At 48.7% G+C, this 18,663-nt stretch overlaps 1 protein-coding gene across 2 annotated transcripts in view; it reads left to right on the forward strand.

The window, feature by feature from the left end:
• The first annotated feature begins 3,112 nt into the window (after positions 1–3,112).
• Positions 3,113–18,663, forward strand: part of LAMB3 (laminin subunit beta 3) — a 40,957-nt gene continuing 25,406 nt past the window's right edge. The window contains exons 1-5 of one of the 2 annotated variants that reach the window (XM_032608225.1): positions 3,113–3,289; positions 5,223–5,287; positions 6,093–6,247; positions 16,946–17,060; positions 17,585–17,658. In XM_032608225.1, the coding sequence (XP_032464116.1) occupies positions 5,260–5,287; positions 6,093–6,247; positions 16,946–17,060; positions 17,585–17,658 (372 nt within the window). In that variant the 5' untranslated portion in view covers positions 3,113–3,289; positions 5,223–5,259. The remainder of the gene's footprint in view (positions 3,290–5,222; positions 5,288–6,092; positions 6,248–16,945; positions 17,061–17,584; positions 17,659–18,663) is intronic. The other variant, XM_032608231.1, reaches the window with a different exon arrangement.

The following is an 18,663-nucleotide window of genomic DNA, read 5'->3' on the forward strand; positions in this document are numbered from 1 at the left end:
GGTGCCATTTCTGTAATCTGGGGGTAGGTGTCTCCAAAGAGACCTTCCCCACCCCGCCCTCTGCAGCTGACTGATGCAGGAATTTCCAATATTAGTCATCCATTCTGGTGAGTAAAAGCCCAGACTGTCCCCTTTGAGAATGCAACTATACCTACAGGGCATGAGGAACTCTTTAAATTACATCAATGATTTCCACAGTGTGTGAATCCATTCATTCCACAAGTATTGAGCACCTCCTATGAGCCGGACACTATTTCTAGGTACTCGGAAAATAGTAGTGAACAAAATGGACAAAAATCTCTGCCTTCTTGGACATTACATTCCAGTGGGGGGAGAGAAAATAAACATGATAAATAGATAGATTGTATCGTTGGTTAGAAATTGGTAAGTATTGCAAAACAAAACAATTCATCCATAATGTAGGGTAGGTGGGGTTGGGAATGCTAGGGGTGGGAGACAGGGATGGGGCAGGGAAGTTTGTTGTCATTTTAAATAGGGTGGTCAGAGTGGGCCTCCTTGAGAGGGTAGCATTTGAAAAAAGAGTTCAAAGAGTTAAGAGAAGTAGCCTTGCCAATGTGGGGGAAGAGCGTTCCAGGCAGAGAGAGCAGCTGGGGCAAAAGCCCTAACTCAGAAGCAACCTGGTAATTTGGAGGCAGAACAAGGAGGCCGTGTGGCTGGAGGGAGAGGATTTGGGGGGGAGAGTAGTGGTAGAGGTAGAGAAGAAACGGGCAGTGTCAGATCACATGGGGCCTCGTGACTCTGACTGAAATGGGAGCTGGTGCAGGGTTCTGAGCAGGGGAGTGACAAGACCTGGTTGTGTGACTAGACAGTTAGGAGTTAGGGGGCTGTTGCAGAAGCCTGGGGTAGACAGGCTCAGGCCAGGAGGATGGAAGTGGATTCAGGTTGCCTTTGGAAAGGGGAGCTAACAGAATTGCCAGATGGATTGATGTAGGTACGAGAGGAGCGAGGGTCAAGGATGACCACTTTCCTGAGCACCACTTTCCTTGTTCTAACAAGCCAAGGCTCAGAGAGAAATGAGAGTGGAGAGCTCTGGAGCAGCATGGTGGGCAGTGGGGGAGGAAGGGGACGTGGAGGGGATGGTGTTGGAGCAATGCTCCCACCTTGCCTTTAGCCCTGGCCAGGTCCTACTCTAGCTTCTGTCTCTAGATTAGGCTTCTTGTCTCTGAAAAAACTGGGTTCTGAAGTTCAAACCCTGTGCCTGGGGCCCTGCAGTCCTGTGGGGACTAGATTCCCACTGGGGAGTGCTTAGTGTCCTGAGGAGTGGGCTGGCTGGGCCCTCCTTGAGGTCTGCAGAAACAAAGTCCTGGACTTGGCCGGGAACATAGGGGTGGGGTGGGGAGCCCACACAGAGCAATTGCCTTTCCCTCTGCGAAGCCAAACTGCTCTGGGACCTGCCCCAACCTGTGAAGTCTGAGATAGCTATTTACCTGGGCTCCTGGCCTCATAATGGGAGAGGAGGAGGGAGGTTTAAAGGGCCCAGCCTCCCATCACACTCCCGCCCCATCGGTCTGAGGATATGGCATCGCAATGGCTGCTTCTTCTACTGAGTTAACTATTCATGAGTTCTTTGTCACATCCTCTTCCTGGTGGTGGGCAGAGGATGGACAGCTCCATGAGGGGCAAGCTTCCTGGAAGCCTTGCGTTCAGGGAGTTGGAGAGTTGGAAAGAAAGAGAATAGATGGGTGGGCTCAAAGCTCGAGGGTGTGAGCAGTAACCTTTCCCTGTGGGGGACTGGAGGGGTGTGTGTCTGTGTTCTTATTGCAGAGGCAGGGCCCAGGAGGGCCAGCTACTGATCCTGGCTCATTAAGCCACATTTCACTGGAATGTTTACAGGGGTCAAGACACTAACATTTATTGGAATGTCCGTTTGCATCCAAACAACTTATTGCCCATTTGCTAATTATAGTATTTTTCCTGCCCATCTAAACTTCTTGGGCTACATTAGAATCTGAGGGTTAGAAATGCCCAGGTTACCATTTAATCCACAAAATCCTACGTTTCCCCCTTAAGCATTCTCAAACCAGTTTCTTGGACTTAACCCTTCAATTGTAGAGAATTTCCTGCTGAGGAGACACTGACAGGCTGGACTGGCTCGTTAAGAGTCTCCTTTAGATAGAAACTTTGAGGCAATAATGTCCAAACAAGGCCAGTGTAGGCTCTCTGGGGCCAAGATCTGAACTGGGCGACCTTCCAGATGTCTCTAAAAGCCCTCTGACCCTAACCTGGGGGGAAGACTGTCCTCCAAGACCAACCTCTTGATATGGGCCATTTACAGAAGCTCCTAGCCCAAAGCCGTAAGCCAGGAGCATGCCCAGGGTCCTACAAAGGAAGCTGTGTTCTCAGGCCTGGCAGGAGGTCAGGGGAAGTTGGTCCAATTATACCTCAGCCTTCCTTTCCATCCCTTAGGAGGGTCTGGTCTGTTTTCTGGCCCTCCAGGCAGGCATTCTTGCCCAGGGTGGGAGGGGCTAGGAGAGCAGCCCTTCCTGAGCTGAGAGCCATGACTCACAGGTAGTTACCTGTCCTTGGGCTCCCGGCCAAGGCTGCGAGGGAGCCTGAAGGGAGATATTTAGAGTTCATTCCTGTTTATTCCTCTTAAGCTTTTCTTGGGTGAGTTGGGCGTTGACCCCTCCCTGATGAACCATAGCGTTTTAATCCCCCAAGAAGCAGGGATTTTCCATTTTTTTGTTTTCCCTTGGGAGGGGTCTGGTGCTTTCCAGGGTCCTGGATGTTTGCATCTTCTTCCCTTCCAGCTCAGTGACCGGGCTGGGGCTATAACACCTTATACAGGAGCCCTGATCGCTGTGTCCTCTGCTTGGTCTTCTGTCCAGGGTGATCCAGGACACCAGAAGAGGCTGACCTCTACGGGCCTTGGGAAAGTGCCAAGCACAGTGCCTGTCACAAATGCCAGTGTCCTTCCCCCACCCCCCACCCCTCCACCAGGAATCCTGGTCTCCAAAGATCACTAACATTCCCCCCACAAGGCACCCACAGGCAGGCGGGGTGCTGCCGAGCTTGCTGTGAGGCCTCTGGGACCGACCCACCTGCCCAGTCCTGTCTGGGGGTGAGGGTGAGGGTACAGTGACTACAGATGGGCGTGCCAGCTGCCAGATTCCTGAGTCCCGCCCTGCAGTGGGTGACGCCCAGCCAGGACGTCTCCAGAGGTGAGGCCGTTGTTTAAAACCTAGGAGCCAGGAGAGGGGACTCCCACATTCAAGGCGTGCTCTCAGAGAGGTGATCTGGAGAAAGAACCGCGGCAGCACGGAGTGGGGTACGTTACCTGCCTTCACCTGCCTGGTGGGGGCCGGATGCGGGACAAGGGTTGTGTATCTGGGTGTCTGGGGCCTGGTTGCAGGGCCTGATTCATTCCTCTTCCTGGGAACTCAGCTGAGCCAGCTAAGATCCAAAGGCTAGGTTTAATGTCTGCCACTGTTTGGATTTCTTTTTCACAACTGATAAGCATCTCAGTGACTTAGAAGAAAGCAGGTTCAGAGCTGGGGCTGAGCACAAAGAGACAAGGAGAGGGTGGGCTGGCCCCACTAGAGCTCTTCTAAGGGCTGCCCAGAATGCCTAGTTCCGGGTGTGGGTGTGGTTCCAGCCCCTGGATGGGAGAGCAGAGATAGCGCTGGAGAAGGCCAGAAGATGGGTCTCCCTCTTAGGCCCCAATTGGCTGTGTGACCTCAGGCCACCTGTCTCTTCCCTGGGCCCCTGACTCCTCTGGTAGGGGATTGGAAGGAAAGATTTTGAAGCGTTAGGATGTAGGATTTAAAGATGTAGGAGTGTCCCTGGTCCCCCCTTGTCCCTGCCTTTCCAACCCCCCATCCTTCCATCCCCGCCAGAGGAGTTTTGGGGCGTCATTGGAGCAGAGTGAGCAGGTGGACGCTGCATGAACAGGGTGGGGCATTTGCCTCTAGGACCCTTTGAGTATCCACCCCTAGCCTCCTTCAGAATCCTTGTTCTGTGGCCTCCCAACCCCCATGTCTCCTGTACAGCCCCAGCCCATCACTGGAGACATTTTGGGTTGCTTCCAGTTCAGATGAAATCCTCACTCACTTTTTTTTTTTAATTTTCTTTTTTAAAGTTTTTATTAGAGTATAGTTGCTTTATGTTGTGTTAGTTTCTACTGTAGAGCAAAGTGAATCAGCTCTCCGTATACATATATCACCTCATTTTTGGATTTCCTTCCCATTTAGGTCACCACAGAGCACTGAGTAGAGTTCCCTGTGCTATTAGTTATCTATTTTATACATAGTCTCAATAGTGTATATATGTGTATATATGTCAATCCCAATCTCCCAGTTCATCCCACCGCACCCCTTTCCCCTTGGTATCCATACGTTTGTTCTCTACGTCTGCGTCTCTATTTCTGCTTTGTAAATAAATCGTCTATACCAGTTTTTTCAGATTGCACATATATGCGTTAATATGTGATATTTGTTTTTCTCTTTCTGACTACTTCACTCTGTATGACAGTCTCTAGGTCCATCCACGTCTCTACAAATGACCCAATTTTGTTCCTTTTTATGGCTGAGTAATATTCCATTGTGTATATGTACTACATCTTCTTTATCCATTCCTCTGCTTCCTCAATTTTAAAGGCTGCTAGGCCTGTCTCAATTTTAAAGGCTGCTAGGCCTGCCTTTCCATCATTTCCATCATGCTCAGTCCAGAGATGTGGCCACCACAGCCTCACTCTCGGGGTGGCTCTGTGTGGTACTGAAGACCATGCCAATAGCAGGAGAGGGCTCAGCTCCAGGTCCTCAGCCTCTTTGACCCACTCATCGTTGCGCCTGTAGGGGGACCAGGCCCTGAGAAAGGACACTCCTCTTTCCTGGGGAGGCATCAAGGCCCCGGACTTCTCCTGCAAAGGGTCCAGCTCTTTCCTGCTCCCCACGTTGTCCTTCTGACCATGTGGGGTAGGGCAGTGTCGATCCTCCTCCCCTCTATTTCAGAGGGGGAAGCTGGAGTCGGGGGGGGGTGGCGTTATCCCAGGGCACCCTGGGAGTCACATGCCAGCTGGGACGGGGGCCAGGTCTCTGGCATTTTCCAAGTTTTTGGCTACAGATGCACCTGCTGCTCAGAAGTGTCCTAGGTCAAGACCCTAGGTAAACGCTTCTGAGAAAGCATGGGTCCAGAAATAGAAAAGGGCTGGTGCACCCTAGGGGTTTGCATGGTTTCACCCAGGCCGCTTTGTTCTGTCCCAGGTGAGGTCCTGGGTGGGGATCATCCCATTGGCTGAAGATGAGGCTGCTCCTTCTCCTGTATTTTGGTAAGTATCCCTTCCCATCCTTCCAGGCGCTTTCATATACCAGGGAGGGGACAGCCGTGTGTAGGAGGACGGTCTACCAAAGTGTGAGCATCACCAGTCACCCTGGGGCCTTTGGGTTTGGGACACTTGTCTACCGGGATGTCCATGAGGTTTCTCTGTCCTGGGGGCCTTTGAAGAAGATGATTTGAGAGGCTCCCAAATGTCTTCTTCCTACCTGAGGGTGGTTTGTGGCTCCCCCAGTGCCCTGCATGGTTTATTTCCCATCCTGTCACTCTCAAGCTGGCCCCAGAGCCATCATGGTTTGAGTTCTTGATGTTCAGTGAATTGCAGCTGGGTACTCCCAAAGCATGGCAGGGTCACCTTTACAGATAAAGGAGACAGAATGCAGGTATCTCCCAGTGTCCCACAGACAGCCAGCAGCCAGCGCCACCTGGGCTGTTGACAGAGGCCATGCTGCAGGTGAGGGGAGTTGTGGGCCATATCCTGGTGGCTGAGCGTGTGACTGCAGCTCTGTTCTAGAAAGCCACATGTGGATGCTCCATTTCAGGATCATCCGGGCTTTTTAGTTGTCAGTGTTTCTCCTCCTTTCTTTTTCGATTGGGGGCTACAGACTATAAAATCAGCTTTTTTTAGCAAACAGCATCAGGATTGCGATTATTCCCACAACCAGCAGGTGGGAGCATGAAGAAGGTGGAGAAGAGGGTCTATTCTTGCCGATCGACGTCGGCTTCCCAGAGGCACACTGGGGTGGCCGGCTAGACCCTCTTCCCTCTAGGCTGCACCCCTGTACCCCCTGTGATTTCAGTCTTGCCCAGCATCCTGTGTGCCCAGCAAGCCTGCTCCCGTGGGGCCTGCTATCCACCCGTTGGGGACCTGCTCATTGGGAGGACCCGGTTTCTCCGAGCTTCATCTACCTGTGGCCTGGCCAAGCCTGAGACCTACTGCACCCAGTATGGAGAGGTAGGCTCTTCCTCCATGGCCTCCGGGGGCTGGAAGAAGGCGAGCTGGGGTGGGGGTGGGGAAGCCTGCCATCTGTTCACTGAATACTTAGAGTGGACTTGGTATCAGCTTAGATCCACGTGGTGCAAGAAAAACGTTAAGACCGGATCTCTGCCTCTAAGGAATTTTCACCTTTGTTGGGCAAGAGAAAAGGTACTCAGAACTAGCGAGATAGCTCCTTTCTCTCTTTTGCTTGATAAAGCTGGAGTTTTTCTCAGCCCTTGGGCCTGGGCAGGACAGTTTTCCAAGTCTCGGGAGTAAGCAATCAGATAGATGGGGATCCTTTAGGTGCGTGTAGTGTAAGGTGCCATCTTTGGTGGACAGCGTCAAGGCTGGTGGAGCACAGATGCTGGGATGTGTGCAAGGCTTGTGTTCTTGCTGAAGGGGGAACCGAGCTGTGCCACGGCCCCTCCCTTGCTGCCATCTCTTAGGCTAGTGTTGGGGAAAGGGTGTGGCTGGAGCTACCAAATGATTATAGGCTGGAGTTTATCCTTCTATGTCTTGCAGTCATCACGTATGACTTACCTCTCAGCCTCTGCATGTTTTGTCCACATGTTTCACCACTCCGGGAGAAGTGGGAGATGTTTTTTTTGTAGAATTTTTTTTTTTGAAGTATAGTTGACTTACAATGTTATATTAGTTTCAGGTGTATAGCAAAGTGATTGAGTTATATTCTTTTTTAGATTCTTTTCCATTATAGGTTATTATAAGACATTGAACATAGTTCCCTGTGTTATACAGTAGGTTCTTGTTGGTTATCTGTTTTATATATAGCAGTGTGTATCTGTTAATCCCAACCTCCTAATTTATCCCTCCCCCCCCTGCGCTGGGGAAATATTCAAATTAAAGGGCACAGATCAGTGAGACAAACAAGGAAGTGACTTGAGGTTAGCAAGGAGGTTCAGTGGCTCAGCTGATAGGAAACGAGCTGAGCAAATCCAGGCACTGGAACTCTTTGACCTACGTCAATTATCATCACCCGTTTAGGCAACTGATTTTTTTCAAAGATCCATTGTGATTCTTCTTCTACTTTGCCTCTGGACCTTTCTGGTAGGAACTTTGGTTTTCTTTTCTTTTCCCTTCAACAAGGTTGGGGTCTTTCCTTGCTCCTTGTGTTTACCAAGGTGGAAATCACTCAGTGTTTTCTTGTTTCCCAGCTGCCTGTCTCATTTGGCCATTTTTCTGCCCTCAAAACACAGGTTTGGACAAAGGGAAGAGTGAGGGAGTGGTTTTCCCTTGAGCCTCTGCATCTCTTGGGGTAAAAAGACAGAGAGAGAAAGGGAGTGAGAGAGATTAATGGCCATGAAGGAGGCTTGGGTTGTCTGTGGTTTCCTCCTTCTGGGTCCTTGTCCTCAGGACCGTGGAGATGGTATCTGATCCCATCTCTGGCCTCACTGTCCTTCCAGTCCCCAGTGTTCTTTTGGTCACTTTTTAATCATAGGTGGTACTGTATAGTGGCTTTGGAGGTGCTGAGCAGAGATGGCTGTGGTTTCTGCATCTCACCCACTTGGATGTGGGAAGGCCCATTTGACAGTGTTGGGTAAGATGGCCAGCATCAGGCGAGTCCTCCCTGTGAGCCCAGATTACTCCACAAGCATCAGGAGACCTGGCAGTATTGAATTTCCAGGCAACAGAATGGTTTTAGTTGCTGCCTTCCCACGCATCCTCCAATCTTGTGCCACTGAGCCATGCCTAAAATTTTCAGGGAGTCCTTTACTGATTCCCTTCCTTGGGCTGATCCGTCTTCTGGGATGGGAAGCAAGGAGAGATCATACACATCCCCTGTGTTGGGATGTTCCTCGGCCACAGCCCTGTCTGGACAGCCTCCTTCCCTCTAGGCTGGGCTTTTGGCTTCATCCTGACCTGCCCTCTGCCTCTCTCAAATGCCCCAAGGAGCCAACTGCTTCCCTTGCTCTTAAGCAGCCCCTTGAGAGAAAAACTGCGTGCTTGCAAAAGAGAAGTCTAGACTTTTGAAACCATGGGGATGGATAAATCTCAGCTATTTTGGTGCTGTGAAAGTTGAGAAGCATTGGTTCTTTTTTTCCTTTTTCTATGAGGGGGATTAAATCCATGTAACCTCTTGGAAGAGTGGAGGATAGGGCATCTTGAGTGCAGTGTGTAGCCCCAGGTCTGCCACTAACTTGTGGTGCGATCTTGGGCAAAATATTACCCCTCTCTATGTCTTGCTTTCCTCTTCCATGAATGAGTGTTAGAGAAATGGTCTTTAGGGTCGCTCTTTGCTCCAATTTTCTTTGGGAATGAGCTGCATGCTGAGACCCAACTTCTCCCCCCAACCTGTCTCCTCTCTGCCTTTTCTGATTTCTCTTTCCTTCTCCCTTCCCTACCTAACCACCTAGAGGCCACTGGTTGCCAGCAGTGAAGACACACGCTAAAGGCACAGATACCCCTCTGTACAGGTGTACCCTGAACCCTCACTTGGTGGAGGGGCAGCTGTGTGATGAAAATTAGGAATCCAGATTTAACTCTGATGAGTTCCAATTTCAGTTTTTAAGTTTATTTTATTATTAAATGATATTATAGTAACTATAACTTATTAAGCACATATTATATGTCTCAGGCACTATACTTAGAGTTTTATATAAATTATCTCAATTAATTTTCACAATACTCCATGAGGTGGCTCTTATTATCCCCGTGAGCTATTGGGAAAGTTTGGGTGTGTGCTGGGACCCCCAAACTTCTGATGGAAACACATAGGTATTGAGTTTTCTCAGTAGTTAGAGATGGGGGTGCAGTGGCCAGCCCCAGCTGGAAGGGAAGGTGGCATGGTGCAGAGCTGCATTCCTAGGGCCTGCCCCTTCAATCCCCCTGCATCCCTGTCTACCAGCTCCCACCTCCACATACATACCTTCCTTAAGTCATAGCCTCTGGTTACTGCCTCTGTTCTATTTTCATGCAGGGGTGACATGGTGAGCCCTGAGCCCAGTAAAAGTCACCCAGCACCTGCTGCCTGCCTGCCTACTGGTATGGCATGAATGTAAGTGCATTAGGGATTTATGACTCTTGGACATTTTAGCATTGCTCGCTGACCCCAAAGAAACTCAGGAGCAGTGGGGACTCCTTCCTGTTCCAAAATTATCTCTCCCAGCTCCTGATCTCAGAGTGTGGCTCTTTTCTCGTGGGTCAATCTTAGCCTGTTAGTATGTCACCTCTTCTGCCTAATTTTGTCTCACTGGCTCAATCCTATTGGCCTTGAGGGCCGGCTTCTATGGGTTTTGGGTCCATATTGCAGCCTTGACAATGGACATACGACTCAGCCAGCTTTGCCTTGTGCGCCCACCCCAACCCAGCTTTGCCCTTCTGGGCCTACCTGCCTTGACTACCCGTTAACTGTCCAGGCTTGAACCCAGGCTGGACTTTATCAAAATGGCCCGAGGCTGCAGTCCCACCCTGTCCCCTGGCTCTCTCTCTTCCAGCTCCTAGGTAACCTCTGAGTAAACTCACTGCACCGTTTTTCCCTAAAACCCAAGGCATGAATGAAAATGACTGTGATGTCTCCCTACCCTCATTCTCGTCTGTGCTTCCTCTGAGCCTTAGTTCTTCATTTGAAAAATAGGAATAATGACAGCACCCACTTCAAACAGTTGTTGTGAGGACTGTATAAAGGAAGAAGCCAAGTGACCACTGGGCTGGCGTCTGGAAGATGCTAAATGTCCCATCCCCCTCTCCCCACCTCCCGGGGACCTGTGTCCGCATGCAGGGGCCTCACGCATCTGTGAATCATGCTCCGAAGCTCTTCTTCCTGGATCAGGACACTCACTCGCATACTTATTGATTTTTTGTTTTTGTTTTTTGTGGTACGCGGGCCTCTCACTGCTGTGGCCTCTCCTGTTGCAGAGCACAGGCTCCGGACGCGCAGGCTCAGCGGCCGTGGCTCACGGGCCCAGCCGCTCCGCGACATGTGGGATCTTCCCGGACCGGGGCACGAACCCGCGTCCCCTGCATCGGCAGGCGGACTCTCAACCACTGTGCCACTAGGGAAGCACTCGCATACTTACTGAAATCAAACTGCCCTTGGGCCAGCCCACTTTCTGTTTCCAAGGTGACCGCTGCCCATCTGATTTGCAGTGGGCTGCTGGGAAATCTGGAAGTGGTCGTGGTTAATGAAGTCACCGGACTCGGGGTAAAGACTCTCTAGGTCTGGTCCTGGCTCTGACACTTAGAATAGGAACCTGACCTCAAGAAGGTCATGGTTTCTGTTTAGACCACCATTTCCCCATTCATGAAATGAAGGAGTTGGGTTAGTCAGCCTTTGTTTGTTCAGCTCTAACATCTCTGCCAACTTCTGGCTGGGCTGTATGTGACCCTGAGGGTTGGCCATTGTCTCTGTCAGGTGGGTGCTGGCAGAGGCTGAGCCATGACCTTCAGTCATCTCTGGGCTGGTGCACGCTCCCTGGGGACCAGTGGGTTTCACCAGGAAGTTTTCCAGCCCTGATTTCTGCTCCTGACAATGTCTTCTCCAATGTTGTGTCTGTTCCCTTAAATGCTTTATTTATCTCCCACTCCCTCCCTTTCTGGGGAAAAACTTAATTACCCAGCTGCCTTCATAACAGTCTTACACAGTGCATTCCTCAGGTTAATTAGCTGTGTAAACCAAACAGCTGTCATTTTTATCGCTTGGAAACAAGCTAAGGAGCAGTAGCCAGTTGACGTCCCCTCCTCCACACACACACACGCACACACGCACACACACACACACACACACACACACACAGACATGCACAGAAGCACACTCACACCCACAGGCACACACCCCGACAACCACTGCCTTTCTGTGTTTGAAAGTCATCTGTTTTCTTGACGTTTAGCATGGCTAATGTGTAGGCAGAGGATGTGACGATGTGAGGATGTGTTTATATCCATCCTGAGGTCCTTGTCCTCCGCTCACAGAGGACTTTGAGCCTGTCTCTGACCAGAATATCTGCCCTCCTATTTCCCAGAAGTTCTTAGCATGTATGAAACTTTCAAAGCTCCTACCATTGGGGATTTATTCTTTTGGATGAAGCATCGTTGAGCTCTTTGTTTAAAATGCAGACACCCTTGGGGAAGGCATCTTGTTAATCTATCATCATTTATATTTCAGGAAGGGTTTGCTTATCAGAAAATTAGCTGTGGCTTTTGCAAAGGGCCCCAAGAGAATAAGACCCAGAATGAGTAAGTTTTCAGGAGATAGAAGAAAAGGGACACTTAGAGAAAGAGTTGGATCAGAGGGAAGCAAAACTTGGGCTGTGAAATGTGAGATTTTTGGGTCCTGGTTGTTATGGGTTGGGGATTGTGGCTTGTGGGGTTAAAAGAGGGAAGAGAGTGGAAAAGTGAGATGGAAACCTGGACACAAATGTGAGTGGCCTTACGACTTTGCTGGCCTGGCTTCTCATCCCCTTGCTCCTTGGGTCAATTTCCTAGAAGCTCTCTGGGTAGTGTCTTGCAGACCTACCTCGCTTCTTTGCTCTCAGGGGCTATAGGAATCATTGTCACTGGTAGAGCTTTCGGAGGTCCAGGAATGCAAACCATCTCTCTGCAATCAGGTCTAGGGGGATAATTCTGTTTCTGTAGAAGTCTGGGCTGAGGTTGAGGCTGCCCTTACTAGGGGAGAAGAGAGGGAACATCCTGAAAACCAACTCTAGTCCCTGCAATTTCCCATGGTTGCCACGTGACCTCTGTGTCCCTTGAAGCAGAATACGATGAGAAGGTTTGGAGGCAGAGAGCCTGGGAGAGGAAGCCCTCCTTCTTCTCTTCCTAGCCCTGTGGATTTGGACACATTTCTCAGCTTCTCTAAGACTTGCTTTCCTAATCTGTCAAATGAGGATACCCACCATTTAATATAATATACCTACCTCAGAGATTTTAGAAGCATAAAATGAGATAATGTATGTATAGTGCTCAGGACAGAGCCTGGTACAGTGTAATTTTGGGGTGTGTGGTATTCATCATCTCGGTCATCAGCTTTAGAGTTGAGCTATCTAAATTTAGTTTAGATGGAGATAAGGGCTCTGCTGAGTTAAGGCTTTGGTCAAGATGTTACTTCATGACAGTGCCTCCTAGCACCGGGGACCTCCTCCCACCTGGCACCACAACAGGTCTCGATTTTTAAAATTCCCTGGCAATATCCACTGACATAGAAATGGTAAGGCTTGTGGATCATAGTGGGGTCTAATGGAGGCCTTGCTGACCAAGGTCTGAGGGTCTCCTCTTCCCCTGCTGGGAAGAGTGTTTCTAGTACAGTGTTTGGCCAATGTCTTATTTTTCTCTTGCTTCTTCTGCATTCTTGTTTGGAGTGTGTTTAACCTCTGAGCAGATAAGCTGGAGTGAGGGAGAATTGTAATAGCATGTTAAAGCAAGAAGGAACTTCGTTATCTCATCCCACCCCTGCATTTTACCAATGAGGAAGGTGAAGTGGAGGGAATGCCTTTCTTGTAGGCAGCTGCATTTTTTTTTTTTTTTTTTTTTTTGGTGCTGGCTTTCTTTTGGCCCTGGCTGGCAGCCATGACCCTGACTACAGCTCCTTAGATAGACACAGGCAGTCTCTGACTTGCTTGTGGGAGGGAGTTGGACCACGTATAACCAGAGCCTGTTTTCCTATTTTCCCCCAGAATTAGCTCCATGTTCTGCAAAAGCACAGAGCTTTGATTTGCATTGCTTTCCTTTTTCCACCCTCTCCATTGTGATTCAGGCTCCCACTGGCTCTTGCTCTCTCCTTTGCCCCCGCCATAGCTCTCTGGGAGGGTTTGTCTTCCGGCCAGACTGTTGAGCTTCTAGAAAGCTCCAGGATAAGGGAAAAGGCCCAGTCTTTCCAGACTGAGGGGAACAGGAGCCAAACTGGCTGGAAGCCTGACAGGCTGAATTGATAACAATGCTGTGTCTCTGAAGTAGTACAGCCAGGGGGATGCTGGCCAAGTGACCCCAGAGAGAGAGGCAGCTGCAGCTGGGAGAGACAGAGGAATGTAACACATATGAAAGGAGGAGCCTCATGTTGAGAACCACACACACACACACACACACACACTCTTATACACATACTACCTATAGACATACAATAATAAAAAGGAAGGGAAACTGAGGCCCAGAGAAGAGAGGGAAGAAATTGGCAGTTTGCCTTCATGTGGGCTTCTCCCATAAGCCACCCTATTTCAGGCCTCCATCCCTCTAGCTGGTTGACAAGCAGAGCTACTTAAAATACCTGTCCCAAGCCTTATGGCTTAGCCTGTTTCTGAGGATTGAGATAATCCCTCCTTTAGCTATGTTACTGTGATAAGCGGCACGTAGATGTTAAGCTCATGAGGCCATCTGATCCCTCCATCATTGTCTGAGCATGTGGAAGGCAGGTGGAGAAGGCGTGGGATACCCCAGACTGGCTGTGAAGACAAGGTGGAGGCAGGGTAACAAGCCCATGCTGAGTACCCTGGGCCTTTTTAGTTTGTTTTGCTTTACAATAATGCCTGAATATAAAAGTTAATATATATCCAAGGCATCAAAGTTTAAAATTATTAAAAAAAGAACAAAGAAAAAAAGTTACCCGTAATGCCATTTCCGAGAGATATTAGGTTAAAACTGTATGCAGTTGCCATTTTTGTTGGTCAAGATGGCTGAATATCAGCCATTTCATTTGGTTCAACCTAATATACTGGTGTATTTCCTTCCACATATTTTCTATTCCTTCAAGAATATATATTTGTGATCATGACATGTATACAAGCTTATGCCCAACTTTTTTTCAGAGAACATAATATTGTTTTTCGTAAAACATTATAATGTAAACATTTCCCCCATGCAATGAAAATCTTTCTCTCAACAGTCTTTTTAATGGTACGTAATATTACATCATTTGGGAATATCAACGGCATTTCCCCAGTCCCAGGTTGAGCTGTTCTAGCTCCTGTGTCCCATGGCCCAAGGGAAGAAACTGGGCCTTGTTTCTGGCATTCTCTTGGCCAGGGAACAGGCTGGGATCAGTTCCCAACAGAGCAGGGGGGTCTCTGGTGACAGGTCGCCGGAAGGCAGCTGGCCCTTGTCTTTCTGCAGGACGTGCTGAGTGCGGATGGAGGATGGGCAGTGGAAAAGTTTGCCTCTGAGAGGCTGGCCAGAATGGGGAGAAGGGCATGATTGCTGCCAGGGACCAAAATAGGATTCTGGAGGAGACTCAGATTCCAGCAAGAGGTGTCTTTTGCCCAGACAGGATTATTTTAAGTGCTCAGGTATTTATTTTAGCCACTGACACATCTGCAGTCTCCAAGTTAACTGAACTAGGTTAGCCTGACAAGCCAGCTTTCTTCCCAAAGTGCTTTCTCTGTCTGAGGCTCTGCCATGGTCAGCCTCAGGGTCAGACCAAGGCCTTTGGGTGAGACAGAGATTGTCACCCTTTACCGTGTTTCTCACAATGTCTGTGCACCCAGGTGGTTTCCTAGTGGAAATGAGAGGATGACAGAGAAAGAGAGAGGGAGAGAGAAAGAGAAGAGTAAGGAAGGGGTGGGGATGGGAGGGGAGGAGGAGAAGAAGAGAAAGATGTAAGGAGGGATCCTGTCTGGTGCTGGCGCTGGCTATCAATCAACAGGAAAGTCACATAGCCTCTTGGAGCCTCAGCTTTCTCGCATGTGAAATGGGAATAATATTACCACGTAGGGTGGTTGTGGGGCTTAAATAGGTTATTGCGCTGAAACTCCTGATACAGTACCTGGCACGTGGTAAGTGCTCCAATCACTTAATACTGATGTTGGTCACCTCCTCACTCCCTCGCCCCTCCTTTTAAACTCCCAGGAAGGGAGAGTCTAGTAATAATGTAAACGAAAATGGCAGCTTTTACTGAGCATTTACTATTCATTCAAAAAGTATTTATAGAGGGCCTACTAAGTGCTGGGCACTTTGCTAAGCACTGGGATACAGCGTAAAGGAAAGTAAGCTCTGCCCTCATGGAGTCTACATTCTAACAGGGAGAGGCAGACAGTAAACAAACACTGTGAGCAAATAAATTGACAATAAAAGAACAATACGTCAAGTGGGGATAGTGCTATGGAGAAAAATGTAGCAGGGCAAGGGCTGGGCAGTGGGTGCTGTTTTATATAAGGTATATGTGCCAGCCATTACAAGAACATTGAACATCCCCCCCAATATTGTTTTTTTATATTTCATAATCATTTTAAATTCTTTTTCACATTATTTTCCATTATAGTTTATTACAAGAGATTGATAGTTCCCTGTGCTGTACAGCAGGATCTTGTTGTTTACCTAGTTTATATAGAGTAGTTTGTATCTGCTAATCCCAAACTCCTAATTTATCCCTTCCCCTCCTTCCCCTCTGGTAACCATAAATTTGTTTTCTATGTCTGAGTCTGTTTCTGTTTCGTAAGTAAGTTCATTTGTATCATACCAAAAATTATTGTTTAATAAAGCACTTTGGGACGTGATGAGGACACCTCCAAGTACCAGGAAGGGTGACAATCCTCTTGTTTTGCAGTTTGGAGGTGGGAGCTGGAAAGTGGGGTGGGAAGCAGAGGCTCACAGAGCCAGGACTCCTGACTCCCCTCCTGCATCCTCCACTGTTCCAGGGTTTGTCAACAGCGCAGGGGGAAGAGTGGTGTCGGGTGAGGAGTTTCTATAACTCAAGGCACAGACTCAGCCTGTTAACTCAATCCCTCTGGGACTGAGCTGTCAGCTTCACCAGTTCGGCAGACATCACTCGTTCTGAACATGGGCTTCCTTAGCTTAGTGCCTTCCCTGGACAGGGCAGAGGTTCAGGGGCTAGAAGGCCTCAGAGAAGGCTGCCTGAGCTTTCCCCTGGTTCTGGTGGGTGGAGGCTTAGGGGAACGCAGAGGCAGGAGGTGTGGGGAGGTACACTGGTCCTTACCCAAAGGAACTCACAGGTCACGGAGGTTCTCGTCCAAGCCTTGCTTTTACATGTGGGTCAATTGGGAGCCCTCTGAACAGTATTCTTTCTCCTGGGCACAAGGTTTGGGACCGTGGTTACTCAGGGAAAATAGGTTTGATGTGTGTTGCATGAGGGACCTGGGGTAAGGTCATGGTGTCTCTGTGAAGTGTGCACGTGTGCTCACACATTTGCGCACATATGTACAAACTGAAAGAACAAGAGCCATGTTCTCTGGCTGTATTCTTCTTCTTGGTCATCTCTGCCCTGCTCTGGAGCCCGTGGGGTTCAGTTTTTTCCCTTGTTCTTTTTTCCTGTCCCCTCTTCCTAATCCTTAGAAACTTGACTTTCCCCAGGCTGCCAGAATTAAGTGAGATGAGCTATAAAACTCTCTAGCCTACACATAGCACATAGCAGATGTTAAATTAATGTGAGCTTCTCTTTCTTTCTTCTTTTTGCTCTTAGCACCCTTTTCAAATTTCTCTTTGGGGCAATGTCACATACGAAAATTATTTTTTCTCTACCACCTCATACCACTTTCCCAATCACAACCTCTATTTACTATTTACTTAGCTATGTGTTTGGGGGGACCCAAAGGACTTAAATGAAAAGCTGAACAGTAGCCTTGTTTTGAGAGGTTGATCCTTCCAAGTGTATTAATGAAATCAATGGATCCCCAAGGGTAGCGTGTCCATGGAGAGAATGTTCTGGGCTCTCAGGATACAAGGGGGGAATTCTCACTGGCCCTACCTCTTAGTCTCTGGCATCTCTTTGTCCCACAGTGGCAGATGAAATGCTGCAAGTGTGACTCCAGGTTGCCTCACAATTACAACAGTCACCGAGTGGAGAATGTGGTCTCATCCTCGGGCCCCATGCGCTGGTGGCAGTCACAGAATGGTAAGGACCTGCCACAGCCTCCAGGGGCCCAAACATGTGGAGGCTCCCACAGGACGGGGAGGGTGCCCGGGAGCCCTTTGGGGTTCCCAGGGCTTTCTTATGGTAGTGAGACGTGGGTGGTTGACAAGCAGAACCTTCTCTCTTTGTATTTGAGGTCTTTCAGATGCTGTAGGTAGAAGAATTTATTGGAGGTTAATGAAAGGGTCAGAAGAGAGAGAAATGCCTTAATTTCATTCTACTTAGTCACAGTGGGCTTGCTGATGGAACTGAGCTTCGGGAACAGAGTTGTGTTGAACAGAGGAGTTGAAACTCTTTAAGGTTTTAAGGGCATCAAGTGATGGTGGGAAGGAAATTTGACCAAGAAGAGATAGGATCTTGAATAGGTGATAGTAAGTAGAAACATACTGGTACCACTCCTCTCTGAGAGGGAAATTGGAAAATCAAGGTTAGAGAGTTTCTGATTTCCTAGAGCCTGGGAAGGTAGAAATCCTCTGCTCTAAAGTTTCTACGTTTTGTCTTTCCAGATGTGAGCCCTGTCTCTCTGCAGCTGGACCTAGACAGGAAATTCCAGCTTCAAGACATCATGATGGATTTTAAGGTGTGCTTCCTGGGCATGGTAGTGGTTAGGAGAGGGGGACTCTGGGCTATGTGGGCGTGGACTCATGGGGAGCACAGGGTCCTTGTCTCCTCAGGCTGGAAGTGATGGTACCACATTCTGGGTGGGCCTCCCTTCCCCAGGCTGAGGTGACACTTACTCTGAGCCTGTATCATGGTGACAGCAGAGGTACCACTTCTGAGAGAACAGTGGCGCCTCCACATTCCCTGTCTTGGTTGTGTAGTGCTTATATATCCTCTCCCTCTTTGCATCCCCCACCCTTAGCCCATCTAATTTATTCAGCTCTGCCAAGACCAATTGTACAAAGCCTGGCCACTTATTATACAGTTGTGTTTTCTTGGTATACTCTGTTTTAATAACTTTGCTGATGAGATTGAGTTTGACAAACAGCCAAGAACTGGCCCATCCACGTATAGGATGTGCTTTTGGAGCAGTCTGCTCATTCAGTGCTATTACTTTTCAGACTCTGCTTTTAGACTAGCCTTTGGAGATGTGCCTTTTGGAGGGAACATTTTCATTCATTACTGACAGGACTGTTTTTTTTTTTCCTTTTCCTTTTCCTAATATCCTATGTGACTGAGGAAGTTGCTCTAAGAACATTGCCTCAAGAATAGGTCAAAAGTATTTTGAGACATTCTAGTGCCATTTGAACAAATGCTCAGTCTCTAACAGTGACAACTTCTAAGGGAAATATTCATTTGGATGGATACTGGTAGTCTCATTGCTTTGTCATCACTCACCCATTCATTTATTTGTCCATTCTTGTTACACACATATTGAACACTGATTATATGCTGTTATAAAAGATGACTAAAACTAGATCACGATCCTCTAGTTGCTTTGGTATATGTAGGGAAGATAAAGAACCAGTAGCAAGACAGTGGGATGTGTGCTCTGATGTTGGTAAGAAGAGATGCTGGAGAGCCCAGGAAGGGGACATCCAGCTTGATCTGTCTTTGGGGGAGTGGATCAGAGAATACACCCAGG

The sequence above is a fragment of the Phocoena sinus genome, chromosome 1 (genome assembly GCF_008692025.1).
Source record: "Phocoena sinus isolate mPhoSin1 chromosome 1, mPhoSin1.pri, whole genome shotgun sequence".
Lineage (NCBI taxonomy): Eukaryota > Metazoa > Chordata > Mammalia > Artiodactyla > Phocoenidae > Phocoena > Phocoena sinus.